Raw genomic sequence first — 17,171 nt, forward strand, 5'->3', positions numbered from 1 at the left:
GGAAGAGTTGGGGAGTTTCCGTGGTCGAGCCTTGAAGTTTCAAACCTATGTGAAGGGCGCTATATAAATGCAAGTTGTTGTTGTTATGCTATTGAAATAAAATGCTCTTTTCATTCACCGCTGAAAGCTTGGAGTGCTGGATTGAGATTGGCATAGTTTGTTGATCCAAAAATATAGGTGCAAAAAGGGGTTTGCCATTCATGGATTAGTATTTTTCTCTCTGTTCACAAGTCTTACTCTCTTTATCAATACTCCAGATTATTGCTTCTCTGAACATTCCTTTCTTATTCCTTCTAATTTCCAAATGCATCATCCTACCCAATCTTTCTCCTCCTTTCTATATCCTTACTGTATTGAACTGTCTTCTGCTTTAACTCATTAGTACCTCATTTAGGAAAACTTTCCTAGTTTCCCTCAATCTTTTCCTGCTCCTTCAAACACACTTCCAAAACTCTAGTTTCATGTCACTTAACCCCTACACTTGACTTACCTTTCCTCTTCTTTGGACCTTGATGGTGTCCTGCACCATGTACCTATGCCTAGCCTTGTTAATAAAAAATAGCTCAGGTACCTCATTACAGGTAAGCATAGTGAACATCAGAGAACAAATATTGGCAACTTCTGTCCAGTTTATAGTTCTTATTAAGGCAAACCACAAGGATTTCCTGCACCTTAAATTGCTGAAAATTAAAAAGATGAATCACAAATAACCGTTTCACTAAATATTGCAAATTCCATGGCTTTTGATACCAATATTTTAAAAAAAGGCTTCATCAACACATTTGTAAGTCTCATCCCATGGAGTGACTGACAGCTGACATGTGAAGTTCACAAACAAAAGTGCTCTGTAACCATTGGCCGAAGAGAGCAGATCTTAAACAAGTCACAATCTGCCTGCAATTTGGTTCCAGTTTGGTATTCAAGTTGGGGTTTTGTCACTCACTAAGCACATCAGAAAAACATTCTTTTATATGCTTTATATGCTCCCGTGACATTATACGCAGACATGGGGTCAGCTATCTCTCTGCCCCCAGCCTTGACTCCAGGACCACTGCTGTCCTGACAGAATGTCTGCCAGACATCAAATCCTGGATAAGAGCGAACTTTCTGACCGAAGCTCTCCTGATTGGCTCACGTCAGCACCTCCACACCTCAGGCGCTGACAGCATCACCATCCATGGATGCACACTCCACCTCACTGAGCCAGTCAGAAACCTTGGCATCTTGTTTGACCCTCAACTATTCTTTCTAGCCCACCTCTGTGCCATGACCCACTCTGCCTTCCCCCACCTCAACATCGCCCGGCTCCGATACTGTCTCATACCGCAGGCTGCCGAAATCCTCATACATGCATTCATAATATCCAGGCTTGACTATGCAAACTCCCTGCTTATCAGCCTCCCCAACTCCTCCCTCCATAGGCTGCAGATCATCCAGAACTATGCAGACCGTGTCCTCTCCTGCATCAGGCTCGTTGACTCTATCAACCCCATCCTCGCCCAACTTCACTGGCTTCCCATCACACAGAGGATACAGTTCAAGATCCTGGTACTCACCTTCAAAGTCTTGCTCCTCCCTACCTCTGCGATCTCCTAACCCCCTACCATCCTGCCCGCTCCCTCCGCTCAGCAGGCTCCAGCCTGGTTCACGTCCCCAGCCTCGCCCACTCCATCATTGGCGGACGGGCCTTCAGCCACTCTGCCCCACCCTCTGGAACTTCATCCCGCAGTCCCTCCGACTCTCCCCCTTCCTTGCCACCTTCAAGATCCATCTCAAAACCCTCCTTTTCAATCGTGCCTTCGATCACCCGCCTTCCCTCCCCACTCTCCGATCCCGACCCCCAGATCGGGTCCGTAACATTAACTGTCTAGCTCCTTGGGACGTCCTCCCGATGTGAAAGACACTATACAATTGTAATTTTTCTGTTGTTATTTACTAACAAATAAACTAGTGGGTGTGTTCCAGCAGGTTTTGCAATATTTTCTTTATGTTTATTATTATAAGAAAAGTAAAAGGAGATCTTTCAATAAATCATGAATGAGATCAACATATTGTTTAGGAAATAAGAACTGATCTTAAATGGCCTCCATTCTGCTACTATTTTTGCTTTTGAGATTTTAAAGTACTCCCAAAAGTCTTTTCAAAATATACTCACTGGATATTTCGGTATTGCTGCAGTGAGTAAAAACACTATTCAGTTCTTCATTTAAGATCTGTATCACTTCCTCATGCTTTACATAGAATTTGTTTATTCCTCTCTAGCTTGAAATTCCTCACACAATTGAAAAGGAGGGTTTTGAGATGGATCTTGAAGGTGGCAAGGGAGGGGGAGAGACGGAGGGACCAGATTACTTGCATTGTTGGTCTTTGCACCATATTCTCTTGGTGGTGGAATAACAGTGTCAACACTTTTCTCTGAGTTAAATAAATCATGCTTTGAGTTGGACACTTCCAAGCTCTTTGAATGCAATCCAAGTTGTGTCTAGTTTCTTGTGGAAACTGTATCTAGGATCAATTGCACCCTGCAGACTTCGCTAATAGGACCTTGGCTTCATCGCTGATGGATAAAACTGATAAAGGATAACAGAAGCTAGAAGGTATATTGCAAACTCCTCTCTTCTATGTGCTTGCCCTGGCTGTTCTTTAACTGAGCATGTGTAATACTTCAAGGAATTTCTTCAAAACTTATTGATCCACACTCTGTGGTTGAATCCTTAGTATTGTGCCAAACTCTTCATGTATCATTTTAAAAGGATGGAAAGAAAAAGTAGCAGAGAAAGCAGAAGATGATGAATCCAATAACCCAGTTGACAGAATAGATATAGATAATAACCATGTCCATATCAAAACGCCAGCCACGATTGTCATCCTCAAAATCCATGGAGTCCAGCCTGTAAGCTCCATGAGGGAACTGTCTCCTTGTAATGGTATCTGAATGTCTTCCAAAACCTGTGGGGTTACACAACATTAATGGCATATGGCTCATTGTTCTTTGGCGACTCAGCAGAAGCCTATCAGACTCAGTGATACTCAGAATGCAGAGGATGGGTTTGGTGCCTAATTTAATAACAACTAATTATATTGTTAAACAATTGTGCATCTGGAAATTTATCTTACCTTTTTCTTACGTATATCTTACCTATATCAAATTCCAACTTTATTAATGTGTTGCTATTTAAAACAATTGATTATTAAATAGAAGTATGAGTAATCGTCTCTATTAAACATATCCAACTTTAACACATTTTATTAAGAAATAATAAATACTATCCTTACATTTAATGTAGAGCCTTTCATATTGGGAAGCTTACTGAAGCCATTTTTTAAAGAACTTTATTGTTGGTTTATTAGTTCCAGGAACAGTGTAATGTACCTCACTTAAAAAATGTTTCCATTAACAAGGATCCTTCTTTTGAATCTCAATCCTTTAACATCTGAATAAATCACAGACCTTCAGAAACTAGCTGTAGTCAATGGGTAAGATTGCAATCTAAGTTGCTGTGAAAATGATTCCCTTACCTCCCAAGACTCTGAAAAACCTCCTGCAGCCAGGTAAAGGCCACTTTGCACAGCTTGCTTTTTGAAAGCTTTGTCTTCTGGCTAGATACTCCTTCGAGAACAAACTTTTCATGGTGTTATTCAACTCTGTAAAGCAGGGAAGAATACAAGGACATCACAACTTGATATTAATTATGTGGTCGGCATGCATAATTTCAAACTTCAGATTACAATGGTGTTAATTAAATTGTCATGTTGCGATGAGCTCCTGCTGGTCTAGTGTAGTGATGGCCACTACCTTCTCACAGTGAGGCAGATATAATCAGAGGGTTTGTTACCAGCCGACCATGAAGACTTCCCCAATCAGCAGGCAAACAACAATGGTGTAGGCCTGAAAACAAAAAGCTACTGATACAATGACACTATGGGCCGACTGGCCTTCTTCTGTGCCGTACATTTCTAGAAGTATGCCAATACTCCAACTACTACTTGTAATTATATAGTGCATTTCACAAAGTAGAACATCACAAGGTGCTTTGCAGAGATTGTGTGGATCACTGGCATGATCCAAGAAACAGGTGTTTAGGAGGGCTTTGAAGACAGGGAAACAGCGCGCAAGGCAATGAGGTTTGACAAGAGTGTTCATACAGCAGAGGGTAAGTATCTTAAATATAGTTCACTGAAGTTGGGACAGAGGGGATGAAAGTTGAGCAACAGGCCCATGCTGATTAGGAGCGGGGAGCTGGTGAAACATAGAAGCTGGGGGTCAGGATCCCTGTACTATAGCTCAGCTGAGCTGTTTGGCTGACTGGAACTGAGATTGGGCAAAGGAGGGCAGGCTCAACATTGGAGAAATTTTGTCTCAGTATGACAAAGGCATGAATGAGGCTGTGTTGGAGGTGAAATAGCAGCAAAGATGGGCAATATTCTGGAGGTGAAGGTGGTCTTAGTCAAGGACCAGATATAAAGAGTTTTAAAATTAAAAAAAACGATAGAAATTAATTGTTATTAAAAAGTGAAATGAACTTTGCTTGATGACAACTGGTAAGGCATGCCATTGGTTTTGTTTGGTAACAAGCACTGCAGATTATGTTTTGTGCTATTCTATTCAACATTTTTCTCCCCCAGAGACAAAGATGGTTTTCTTTCACCACAGGTGTGGGTTATTTTTGGTCTAACTCCACATGGACTTTCTTTCTAAAACAAGGAGGCATAGTCTTAAAATTAAAACAGACCATTTAAAAGTGAAATCAGGAATTTTTTCATTCAAAGGGTGGTAGAAATCTGGAATTTTCTCCCCCAAAAAGCTGGATCCATCCATACCTTCAAGAGTGAGTTTGATAGATTTTTGGTAGGTCAGGATATTAAGGGATATGGGAAGAAAGCGGGAAATTGGAATTGAAAGGATTAAGGTTGTTACTGATACATACTTGTCCCGATTATACACAAACACAAAATTTTGTACTGCCTTGTGTGTTTAATTCTGTCAAAGTGGCATCAAAATACTACTTGCTCCACCATCATGTTCCTTCAGGGCAGTGTTAAAATGATAGATTTTGTCAGATAGAACTGCATATTTGAAGCACAAACACCTAAGGGTTTAAGCATAATTCAAAATACTGCAGATGCTGGAAATCTGAAACATCTGAACATCTGAAAAATCTGCCTGACCTGCTGAGTGTTCCCAGCGACTTCTGTTTTTGTTTAAGGGTTTAAGCATTTCAGAGTTGGGTGTTACATCAGATAAAAAGTTCAGGTGTTGTCTGGGAACACAGTAGCTTGAGTTGTAAATATTGAGTCCTTACTAAATGTAGGCATCACATACCATTCTCATGCTTTATAGATAGAAGAGGATAGAGAGGCGATTAACTCTCAAGTGTAATTGCATGCCTCCTTGAGATTTTGGAGTTTTTATACTATTCTGAAATAAGTGCTGTCCAAATACTCAAATAGGAGACACTATGTGAATGGCTGTTCAGCAGATCAACCAGTGTTTAACAAACATTGATGCAGATAGTTTCATGACCTATAAAATATACAGTCCATTCACTTTACAATATATTCTGTGAAGCGCTTTGAGACGTCTTGAAGACTTCATAAGGCGCTATATCAAATGCAAGGATTATTATTATAGCAACAACAACAAAATTACATTTATAGAGCGCCTTTCACGTTGGGAGGACGCCTCAAAGCGCTGAACAGTCAGGTGTCGGGGCCCGAGCATGGTGTAGGGGTGGTGTAGGGGTGAGGGAAGGCAGAGAGGTGGGAGGGTGACCAAAAGCACGTTGAAGAAAAGTGTCTTGAGACCGGCCTTGAAGGAGGCAAGAGAGGAAGCGAGGCGAAGGGACCGTGGGATGGAGTTCCAGAATGTGGGGGCAGAGAGGTTGAAAGCCCGGCCACCGATGGTAGAGCGGGTCGGGCGGGAGACATGGAGCAGACCGGAGCCCACTGAATGGAGAGAGCGAGCAGGTTGGTAGCGAGTCAGCAGATCAGAGAGGTAGGAGGGGGCAAGGCCATGGATGGCTTTAAAAGTGAGGATGAGGATCTTGAACTCGATCCTCTCGGGGATGGGAAGCCAGTGGAGTCGGGGGATGGTGGGAGTGGTGGTGGCAGAGCCTGGTGCGTGAGAGTACATGAGCTGCAGAGTTTTGGATGATCCGCAGCTTGTGAAGGGAAGAGTTGGGAAGGCCGATGAGGGGGGAGTTCCCGTAATCGAGCCTTGATGTGATGAATGTGTGGGTGAGGGTTTCGGCAGCCTGAGGGCTGAGGCAGTGGCGGAGTCTGGCAATGTTGCGGAGGTGGTGGTAGGCAGTGCCGGTCATGGTGCGGATGTGGGGGAGAAAGGACAGTTCAGGGTCAAACAAGACACCCAGGTTCCTGACTGGCTTAGTGAGGTTGAGTCTGCAGCCGTGGAGGCTGATGCTGCCAGCGCCTGAGGTGTGGAGGCGCTGGCACAAGCCAATCAGGAGGACCTCGGTCTTGCTGACGTTGAGTTGGAGAAAGTTGGCCCTTGTCCAGGACTTGATGTTAGACAGGCAGTAGGTCAGGACCTCAGTAGTCCTGGAGTTCAGGGTGGAGGCAGAGAGATAGAGTTGGCTGTCATCTGCATACATGTGGAAATTTACCATGTCTGCAGATGATGTCACTAAGGGAGAGCGTGTAGAGGGTGAAGAGGAGGGGACCGAGGACAGAGCCCTGAGGAACACCGCATGAGATGGTGCGAGGGCTGGAGGAGGAGCCGTTTGCCGCGACTAAGTGGAGGCCGTGTGAAAGGTAGGAACTGAACCAGTTAAGGACAGAACCTTGAACGTTGAGGTGGGAGGAGAGGCGGTGGAGGAGGATTGAGTGGTCAACGGTGTCAAAGGCGGCGGGGAGGTTGAGGAGGACGAGGAGGCAGAGGGAGCCCTGGTCACACATGGTCAGGATGTCGTTTGTGACCTTGACCAGAGCAGTTTCCATGCTGTGGGCAGCACGGAAACCCGATTGGAGGGGTTCATGGAGGGAGTGAGAGGAGAGGAAAGAGCGAAACTGGGAGGCAACGGCTCTTTCAAGGACCTTGGATAGGAAGGGGAGGTTTGAGATGGGCTGGTGGCTAGATAGCTATGATGGGTCGAGGGAAGGTTTCTTCAGGGTAGGGGTGATAATGGCTGTTTTGAGGGGGAAAAGAACAGTGCCAGATGACAAGGAGAGATTAATGATGTTGGCGAGTAGTGGGGCAAGGAGATGGAGCAGGGATTTAAGGAGAGGGGTAGCAGCAACAGGACAGAGGATTTTCCAACTGCAGCTTTGGTATGTCTTATTTCTGGGAATCATTTCAAAAGTGGAGTGTCTCCTTCCCCACCCCAAGATGGCTTCTATTCCATCCTCAATGAAATTCAGCAATCATTCAAATTAATTAGCTCTTTTTATGCCAAGTTTACCTCAAAATAACATTTGTTTCGTATCCAGTTTAGTTCTGCAAAGCACTGAAAGATTTATTTTTCATCAAAGGCACCATATAAACGCATCAATGATTGAATCAAAGCTTTTTACTTTGATACAATTCAGCAGTAAAAGAGGTATTGTTTTCTGAGACACTGATTTTAAATCATTCTACAATATAGTTTGCATTGCAGGAAAAATCTTTACAATTTGTTTTTGTATTAAAACCTTTTTATCTACTACCTGTTTGGAAAAAGACTCTGGTGATGACGGTGCGACACAAAGGGCATGGCGTATTTGCAGGATTATCCTTTGCAAGCGTTCGAAGACAGGGCTCACAGAAGATGTGGTGGCAGGGATAACACACGTATGGACTGAAGAAAATATCCAAACACACAGCACAGATATAGCCTTCCTTCTCCCACTTCAAGTCATCTTCATCATCTGTACTTGTCATGTTCGCACTGGAAGTCTAAAAGAAAATAAAACCAGTTTTCTTCATTTTTAAAATAAATTATACATAAGTTGTTTAAAAATCACAAAAAGGTGGCCAAATCCAGAGCAATATGAACTAATATGAATTAATCTATTAATACAAAATCATTCTCTGCAGACTAGTTTCCTTCACCAAAACATCAGGCCACAAGAGCAAATGCCTATGTTATATGTTAATTTGTAAAAGGAGAAAACACAAATGGGCAACCCTCCATCCCTCTTTCAGTTTGAACAGGACAGAATACCAGGTGGGCACATCCAAGCTGAGAAGAATTTAAAGGGAAAGATATTCTGTTCCCCCACAATACTGCCAATTTGGTCATTTTGTGGGCTTTTTGCCACAAAATATACAGTGAATTTACTTTACAGTATATTCTGTGAAGTGCTTTGAGACATCTCAAAGATGTGATAAGCTGCTATATCAACTGCACGGATTATTATTATTATTTATCAAATACGTCTCCCTCAGCACAAAAGCTCCCCTTTCTATTTTCTCCATCTCCTCTTCAAGCTAGAACATCAAGTATCAAGTACAAAATACATTTGCATATATGTATAAATCTGGCAAAGAATGTAAGGTTTAGACAGTTGCCTCTTCATTTCATTCTTTTGAGCTTAGAGTATTACCCTGGCTGAGCACGTATATTCTACTCATTCTGCATGATCATATCTGTTCTTTTCAGATGCGCTCATCATGAAGCAAGTGAAAGAAAAGAAGTGTTTAAGACAATCTCAATTCAGTTTGAATAAATCAATAGCTGAAATCTTCTAGCAAATTTGGCTCTAACTAAAGATAACGCAGTCTGGTTAATGGAAATGTTCCATTAATTCCTAACATTCACGGTTGCTTTCAAGGTTGAGATTCAAGCATTTTTCAGATATGAAAATGAGTTACAAATGTTTTTTTGGTCAGAAACATGCCATCACCATGCTTAAGAGTATCCAAGCCAAACTGACAGTTCCATGTATCCCAACTATACAACATTTCATAGTTGTTTATCGGAAAGGAATGCACACTCTCTCCCTGGAGGGACTCGTCCAATAATTCTATAGTTTGTGGGTAGCAGTAAATTGGATTAAATATAAATATTAAAATATAAATTTTTAATAGTATTTAATAGTATGAGATGCAGATTGGCAAAAGCTAAGGCTCGGGGACCCCAGAGTGTGCGTTGGGCTACTGCTGGAGTCTAACCAGCTAAAACCACACTGAGAGCACTGCCTGGCAAGTTTCCTGCTGCTTGTCCAGCTGAGACCACCCTGCCTGTTAGGCAATGAGAGGGAATTTTGTAGTAATATAATCAATGTTATATTTTTCTTAGAACTGTTTAATGCTGATACCCAAGAGTAAAATGGAAAAACAAATCACTTGCAATCATTTGTTTCAGAAATAAATGCATAAATAAAAATAAAAGTACAGTAAAACCTTGATATCAATCCCATTTTGTCAAAATGTCCTCTTATCAAAGACTAGAAAATGTGTTGTAGGCAAATCCATGCACATGTATTTATAATGTAAGCAAATTGCACAATTTTATTCCTCAATTATACAATATTAATATTTATTTTGCAAATCTGGTTAAACATTCTTTTGTTTTTCTTAGTCCACTGGTTCCCATCAAGGCAAATTTTAAAAGTAGAATTCTTGAATATTGAAAGACATCCACCAGGTTCCACAATAAACAAAATAATCCTGTGTTGTTCTTGTTGATGCACTGTTTACAAAATTTCTATTTTTACAGATCAACTTGTGAATATTATGCTCCTTGCAGTTCTCTACTCCCTAACAACCTCTAATCTATAGCAGAGTTGTTTATTAAATGGCAGCTAAAATTAACGTTAGTGGGTATGAATGTTTAAGACATGGATGTTGATTAGTAATTTGCAGAATGGAATGAAGTAAAGGAAGTTATATTGAGACCCACTTGATCTCAGCAGTCTAACTAACTAATCTAAGATTTCAATACTTGCAATGTTTGCAGATCAGAATACTTAAGGACCATTGAAATGTTTGTTCTACCAATTTTCACTAAAACAATCCTTAATTTTTCGGTTAAAGTCAATTGGTAAACAACAATTTCCTGCCTGACATAATTTATAATAAATAAATTAACTGATTTATTGTTGGTGTTTGGGATGGTTGTGAGCACATCAGTTTCTGGGCATGCACACTTACTAGGGAAATGATGCAAACCCCTATAGTAATTTTGCATGCCTGCAGGTAATTTTGTGCATGTACACATCTGGATCTTTTAAAAGCAAGATCATAAGTCTTTAATACTTAGTTATGTACAGTTTAGAGTTATAGAAAGAGACAAGAAAGTGAGAGATTCAGAGAGAGATGGATAGAAAGAAAGACTCAGAGTGAATGAGAGAGAATGACTTTCAACGAATTTACTTGGAGTTTTTGGTGTTCAAATTCTCTTCCCCTCAATTTTCTCCCATTTTTTAAACCAAAAATGTGACTGAAAAAGTCTCCGTTTTTTTATTTTGTGGGCAAACACGACTAACAGTTCTTATAGATGCTTGACCATTTCCTTCATGGTTGTACTCCAGTGAGTGTGAGGATTGCATCTGACTTCTGGCCACATATTTTCATCTAAAGAAAACATTGCAATCTATGTGATGATTAGACAAGCTAGGATTATTCTCCTTGGAGCAGAGAAGGTTAAGGGGAGATTTAATAGCTGTTCAAAATTATGAGGGGATTCGATAGGGTGAACAGGGAGAAATTGTTTCCATAGTGGGTGAGCTGATAACCAGAGGTCACAGATTTAAAATAGTTGCCAAAAGAACCAGAGGGGAGGTGAGGAGAAATTTTTTCACATAGCGAGTTGTTCGGATCTGAAAGGGTGGTGGAAGTCGATTCGATAACAACTTTCAAGGCAGAAGTAGACAGATATTTGGGGAGGACAAATTTGCAGGGCTATGGGGAGAGCGGGGTAGTGGGATTAATTTGGATAGCTCTTTCAAAGAGCCAGCACAGACAAGATGGGATGAATGGCTTCTTCTGTGTTGTATAATTCTATGATTATATGAAGGCAGACAAATTGCCTATATAGGAAAGCTTCTTACTAACCATTTACAGCACCGACAGCACAAAATCCCTTACATTTGTAAAGAGTGAGAAACTCTTTGAAAATGATGCCTGCCAAAGTCACTAGGCATAGGTTATAGCTTTCACAAATCAGATCAAAAGTCTGGCAAGATACTTCATAGGAAGATGCATTAACTTCCAATGAGTATGAACCACGCATGCTGTGGAAATTATCCACATTAATCATGGATCACATCGCCAAAATTGATTCCTGCTGAGAAGCCTTGGTGTATAGAATCCATGTTCTTGAAATATCTGTCTATTTCAATTTTCAAGCTGTAATGTAAAATATTACTTCTTGAGTATAAGAAGCAATATTATTTGTGCAATAATTCTCAGTTTTCTGATTGATTCAGTACATTGTTGTATTCACTCACAGTTTCCAAAACCTTCAGGTCACATTTACAGCATTTACCTGCAATTTTTAAAAAATATATATATAACAGGATATAGCATAATTTGAAGATTAATGTGGAAGAATTGCTAAGATTTAATATTTTACTTCAATTTAATATTAAGGTTTGAAAACTTCAAGATGCTGATCCATTACCTTGAACAATCATCAGCTGGAGTAACAACTAAAATGCTGTTTGGATCTCTATGTTTATCTGTGCAATCTTGGACAATATAAATTAAACCGACAGTAGAAAGCGCTAGATTAACATGCCCAAATTTTTCCACAAGAACAAAAAAACGCACAGGATCAATACTTCTACTAAAGCCACAGGACCTAAAGTTTTAACATGTTTTTATTTGCTTCACGAATATTGGGATAAATCTGCCTCATAATAGTATTATTTTATCTTCTCTCACAGAGCCACAAAGACAAAGAAGAGCACTGAATCCTAGCTCTGGCAATTATAAATCGAACTTGAAACTATGAGTAGAATGATTTCTGAGGTTCTGATCTCAATTAATTCGAGGGAGGCAAGTTGCATTATGATTACCAGTCTGCTTACTGATGTGCTGTTTTATTTTGGAAGGTTTGATTCATTCAAATAGATTTGATCAGAATATTTGTGTCACACTTCTGTGAAGCTACTTTAATCAGAATTTTCTCTTATCTATGGTAGTGAATTTCCTTGTAATGGGCCATTTGTTTGTGCCACATACAGTCACAATTTAATCATAAACTGAACAATGACATGAAGGGATAAAATGGTAACAGAAGTTCTCAACACTTACCTCATGACAAACAAAATCATGTACATTAAATGACCGGCAAACACAATTTGATTTCTAGTTTATAGGATAACATTTTTTTACCAAATAAAAAAGCACATAATAAAGCTGTAATCCCATGAGTCAGATGTCAAATAGGTGTGAATGCCAGAAATGAGAATTGAACATTTAATAATATCTCAGAGCCTTTACAGAGCTAGTGTCAAACACCAAGTGGGGGGGTGGGGGGAGGGGGGAGAGACTCAGAAGGGGATTGGAAGAGGAGGGAGGTGACTATAGTCACGTTAAAGACGTAGGTAGATTTGAAGATGGAGACTGAAGGATTGAGCCATGGAATTCCAGAGGGTGGGGCAATGCGAAAGACGTGCAGCAGGTCTGAGTTTGGCTGAGTAGTTGGGGCAAGCAGAAGAGTGAGGCTGGATAAGATAACAGAGGTGGGGGCTGAGGGTATGAAGAGATTTGTAGGTGAGGGTGAGGAAGGGTGACAAAGTTGTGAATGAAGGTTTTTAGCAGCATTGGGAGTGAAATAGGCGCGGGGACAGGTAATGTGGTAAAGCTGCAGAAAAGAGATCTTGGTCACAGCTAGTTGTGAAGGAGGAAACAGCTGAACCATTGCACTAAATGCCAATGTTGTGCATTGGTTCAATGAGTTGGAGAGAGAGGCCAGGAAGCTTGTGGAAGAGAATATTGGCAGGAGCCGATGAGGATGGTTTTCATTTTATCCATGTTCAGTTGAAAAAAGTTTAGCCTAATCCAGGACTTGATTTCTGACAGGAAGCTGGTCAGAACATCAGCGGACTTGGAACCAAGGGCAGAAATAGAGGGTAGATTTAAATGTCATCTGCGTTATTATGAATATTATCTCCATGATATCACCAAGAGGAAACATGTAAATGAGGAACAGGAGGGGCCTGAGGTTAGAGCCTTAAGGTACACCTCAGGTGACTGCGCAAAAAGGAAAAGTCATCAGAGGAAACAAAGTGGAGGTGATGGATCAAGGAGGAACGAGGAAAGTATGATCCAACCAATGTGGATGAGAGAGGAAAGGCAATTGAGGAAGATAGAGTGGATGATATTGTTGACTGGCACTAATCAGATGACCCAAGCTCATCATCTTCTGCACGTGGGTTTGGCTATCACTCTTGGAGAAGACGCTCCCTATCTCTTGCCCCCTATCGCCTCCTCTAATCATGCAGTTAATATAGGATAGATATTTATGGCTCCCTTTTTGGATGAATCTTACATGGTATTCCGGCAGGGTGAAACCTTGGGCAAGTTTCCTTACTCCACACACCTGATAATAATCCCTCAAAAAAAAATTGGTCACTTCAATCCACGACTGTTTGAGGGACACTGCTGTGCGCAATTGGCTGCCGCATTTCGCCCACAAATATACAGTCAATTCACTTTACAGTCTATTCTGTGAAGCGCTTTGAGACGTCTAGAAGACGTGAAAAGTGCCATATTAAATGCAAGGATGATTATGATTATTATTATTATGCAGTGTATACAGTGTAACACAGGGAGGAAGGAGTGGGTCAATGAGAGAGGGAGAGGGAGTGAGGGAGGGAGGGAACTTTGCTACATTACCTGTCCCCGTACCTATCTCACTCCACCTTGCTAAGCCAATCTGGAACCTTGGGGTCTTGTTTGAGCCTCAACTATCCTTTCTACCCCACATCTGCGCCATGACCCGCTCTGCCTTCCCCCACCTCCACAACATCACCCGGCTCCGCCACTGTCTCACACCGCAGGCCACCGAAACCCTCATACATGCCGTCATTACATCGAGGTTCGACTATGCAAACTCACTCCTTGTTGGCCTCCCCAAGTCCTCCCTCCACAGGCTGCAGATCATCCAGAACTCTGCAGCCCATATCCTCTCCCGCACTCGTCTCCGTGACCCTATCACCCCCATCCTTGCCCAACTCCACTGGCTTCCCATCACACAGAGGATAAAGTTCAAGATCTTGGTCCTCACCTACAAAGCCCTCCAAGGTCTTGCTCCCCCCTACCTCTCCAACCCCTAAACCCCTACCACCCCATTCGCTCCCTCCGCTCAGCAGGCTCCAGCCTGCTTCACGTCCCCTGCCTTGCTCACCACACTAATGGCGGGTGGGCCTTCCACCACTCTGCACCCACCCTCTGGAACTCCATCCCGCAGTCCCTCCATTTCGCCCCCTCCCTCGCCATCTTCAAGACCCACCTCAAGACCCTCCTCGACCGTGCTTTCAATCTCCCTGCTTCCCCCCCTGCCCTCCCCTCTCCCACTCCGACCCTCAGCTCGGGTCCATAACTCTGTCTGTCCAGCGTTTTCGGATGTCCTCCCAACGTGAAAGGCGCTATACAAATGTAATTTTGTTGTTGTTGTTGTTATACACCGTTTCAAACCCAATAAAGGTGTTCAAGACATACGTATTATGTTCCTTTTGACACCCTTTTATTACATAGATAATAATCAATACCTGGTAAGGACTACAATAATTAAGGTATGCCACTGAAGCCTGAAACCATGAGAGGAAAGCTCTAGAGAATAGCATTGTGTCAAAATGAATCCCTTGTTGAAAGCTCTTATGGGTTCTGGAGTATTGAACCATGAAAGCAGAGTGAATTGGATACAGAAAAAAGTAAATGTACACTGGCAGCAAACAGTCACAGCATTCTGGAATTCAGAGAATAGTATTCTTATAAAATCAAAGAACTCGAATGAAAATAAAGGATGAAAATGTTTGTCAGTTTTCTACAGTAGAAGTTCTGAATGGTGGAGTGGAGACAGCAAAGTCATCTTGACTATAGAAAAATCTCGGATCCTTGTTTTGAAAGTAAAAAGAAAGGATGAGGCAGGGACCCATTCATACATCAGTAAGATCAAAGAATGAGGTATGTTGAATTCTACTGGTTATTCCTGATGATATTTATTCATTTTAAAAACCTGTATCATGTCCTCTCTAAATATTTAGTTTTCCAACAAAAACAAGATACATTCTGTTACTCTCTTTACAATGTCAGAGATGCTGTCCCTCGGATGAGACTTTAAACCAAGGTCCCGTTTGTCTATTCAAGCGGACATTAAACTCTCAGGTCACTATTTGAAAGATAGCTGAGTTTACCGGCCAATAATCCTCCATAAAATTGGTCATTCATTTCACGGCTGTTTGTAGGGTATTGCTGTGCACACATTGGTTGCTGCATTCACTTATAAATATATAGTACACACTACACTTTACAGTAAATACTGTGAAGCACTTTGCAATGTTTGAACAACATGATAAGGCACTATATCATCTCCAATGATTATTATTATAATTTAAGTCTTAAATTTTGAAATTATTGGTATCATTTTCCAAACCCATTCCAACGCAAATGTCCTTTTCAAGATAGGATGCCCAGAATTGCACACACTATTTTAAATTTAGCCTTTCTTATCATTGAATTATACACGGTTATAATAACATAATATTTCAACTGATGATCAAATATTCTTGAAATTCTCCTCAGTGCATGACTGATTCCTTTCTGCTTGTTCAAGTGGACGTTAAAGATCTCATGAAACTATTTAACCGAGAACAGTTTTCTCCGGAGTTTCCCCTGCCAACGATACCCCAAATAAATTGATCATTCACCTCACGGCTATTGATAGGACTTTGGTTTGCAAAAAATGGCCTCTGTATTTATCTAGAAAAAAAGTTCCTACACTTTACAGTGATTAATGAGAAACCCTTTGAGATATTTCAATGTTATAGATGCCATAAATTGCAATTTCCTTTTGTGTTTTATTGATAACAATCTTCATGTTGAACTGGCTACCTTTTGGATATGTTCAGTAATCATACGCAGATGATCTTCCTTTACCACATTTGCTAATGGCCCATCTAACCGGTTTATATACAACAATAACTTGCTTTTATTCGTTCTTCATATGGGGTAGCGTCTTGGAATGCTTAAAACATAACATATATGCTTCCTGTTCTAAGATGTATTACCATATACAATATCCATCCACATTAAATTCTTCTGCCATGTCTTAGGCTGTTTTCTTAATTTGTGAAGACCCATTTGAATAAATAAATCCTCCTAGGACACAAACTATATCTGGTACATTGCCCCACACATTCAATTTATTTACTTTATCTTGAAGATTCACATAGCATTATTAACTGTTTTCTACGCATTTGCATAGATAATGACTGGCACAATATCCCAACGCACACTCTGGGATCCCTAGAACTTGCCAACTTGTGCCTAATACTTTCTGGAATTAGCAGGTAAGCAAGATGCGTCCGTCCAGGAAGAGAGTGCCAATCCATTTCAACAATCTATCTCTGACATTTCCATGTTTAGGTGGAATGCATGGAATTCTCAGTTTGGTTTGGATACTCTTAAGCACGGTGATGGGTTTGTGCAAATGTCAGACACCTAGCTGACCCCACCCCTACCAAAAAAAACCCAGAATGTCTGCATTTATGTTGCTCCTAAAATTTTCATCAAGATTATGTTATTTCGGATGCACTGAGACAGCAGCACAAGACAACACAGGTTTATGGTTCCAAAAGGCAAATTCAGAAGACACCAGAAAGTATTTATTTACCTGGAGGGTAATTAATGTCTTAGAGGGTAATGAATATCTCAGATTTATGAATCATTTCTAATTAATGGATGATTCTTATTCATCCTGTTGGTCTTTTTAGTCTATTTTCCTAACTTTACAGGCCCTTCTGCTCCTTGTTTCTTCCATGTGTCTTTAAGTCAATCAAGAGAGTTAATTTTGTTTTATTGAGGTCCAATATGCACAATTTCCAACACGATTCCTTTAGGAAGAACTCAAGTGAAGTATGCTGCTAGTAACCGTAAATGTGTCAGGTTGACCCACGGGAACCCTGCTCTGAAAGTAGATCATACTGGAACAGATCAGCTCCCGTGAGTTGGTCTGACGTACAATCAGATTCCTCAATTAAGCAATTCCATTAGAAATCGTCAC

General features: G+C 41.0%; 1 protein-coding gene across 1 annotated transcript in view; it reads right to left on the reverse strand.

The window, feature by feature from the left end:
• Window positions 1-1,813: 1,813 nt before the first annotated feature.
• rnf180a (ring finger protein 180a) overlaps window positions 1,814-17,171 on the reverse strand; it is a 52,576-nt gene continuing 37,218 nt past the window's right edge. The window contains exons 5-7 of the mRNA XM_007892231.2: window positions 7,663-7,891; window positions 3,520-3,645; window positions 1,814-2,949 (exon numbers count right to left, since the gene is read on the reverse strand). Of these exons, the coding sequence (XP_007890422.1) occupies window positions 2,747-2,949; window positions 3,520-3,645; window positions 7,663-7,891 (558 nt within the window). The 3' untranslated portion in view covers window positions 1,814-2,746. The remainder of the gene's footprint in view (window positions 2,950-3,519; window positions 3,646-7,662; window positions 7,892-17,171) is intronic.

This window comes from Callorhinchus milii, unplaced genomic scaffold, assembly GCF_018977255.1.
Source record: "Callorhinchus milii isolate IMCB2004 unplaced genomic scaffold, IMCB_Cmil_1.0 Scaffold1, whole genome shotgun sequence".
Lineage (NCBI taxonomy): Eukaryota > Metazoa > Chordata > Chondrichthyes > Chimaeriformes > Callorhinchidae > Callorhinchus > Callorhinchus milii.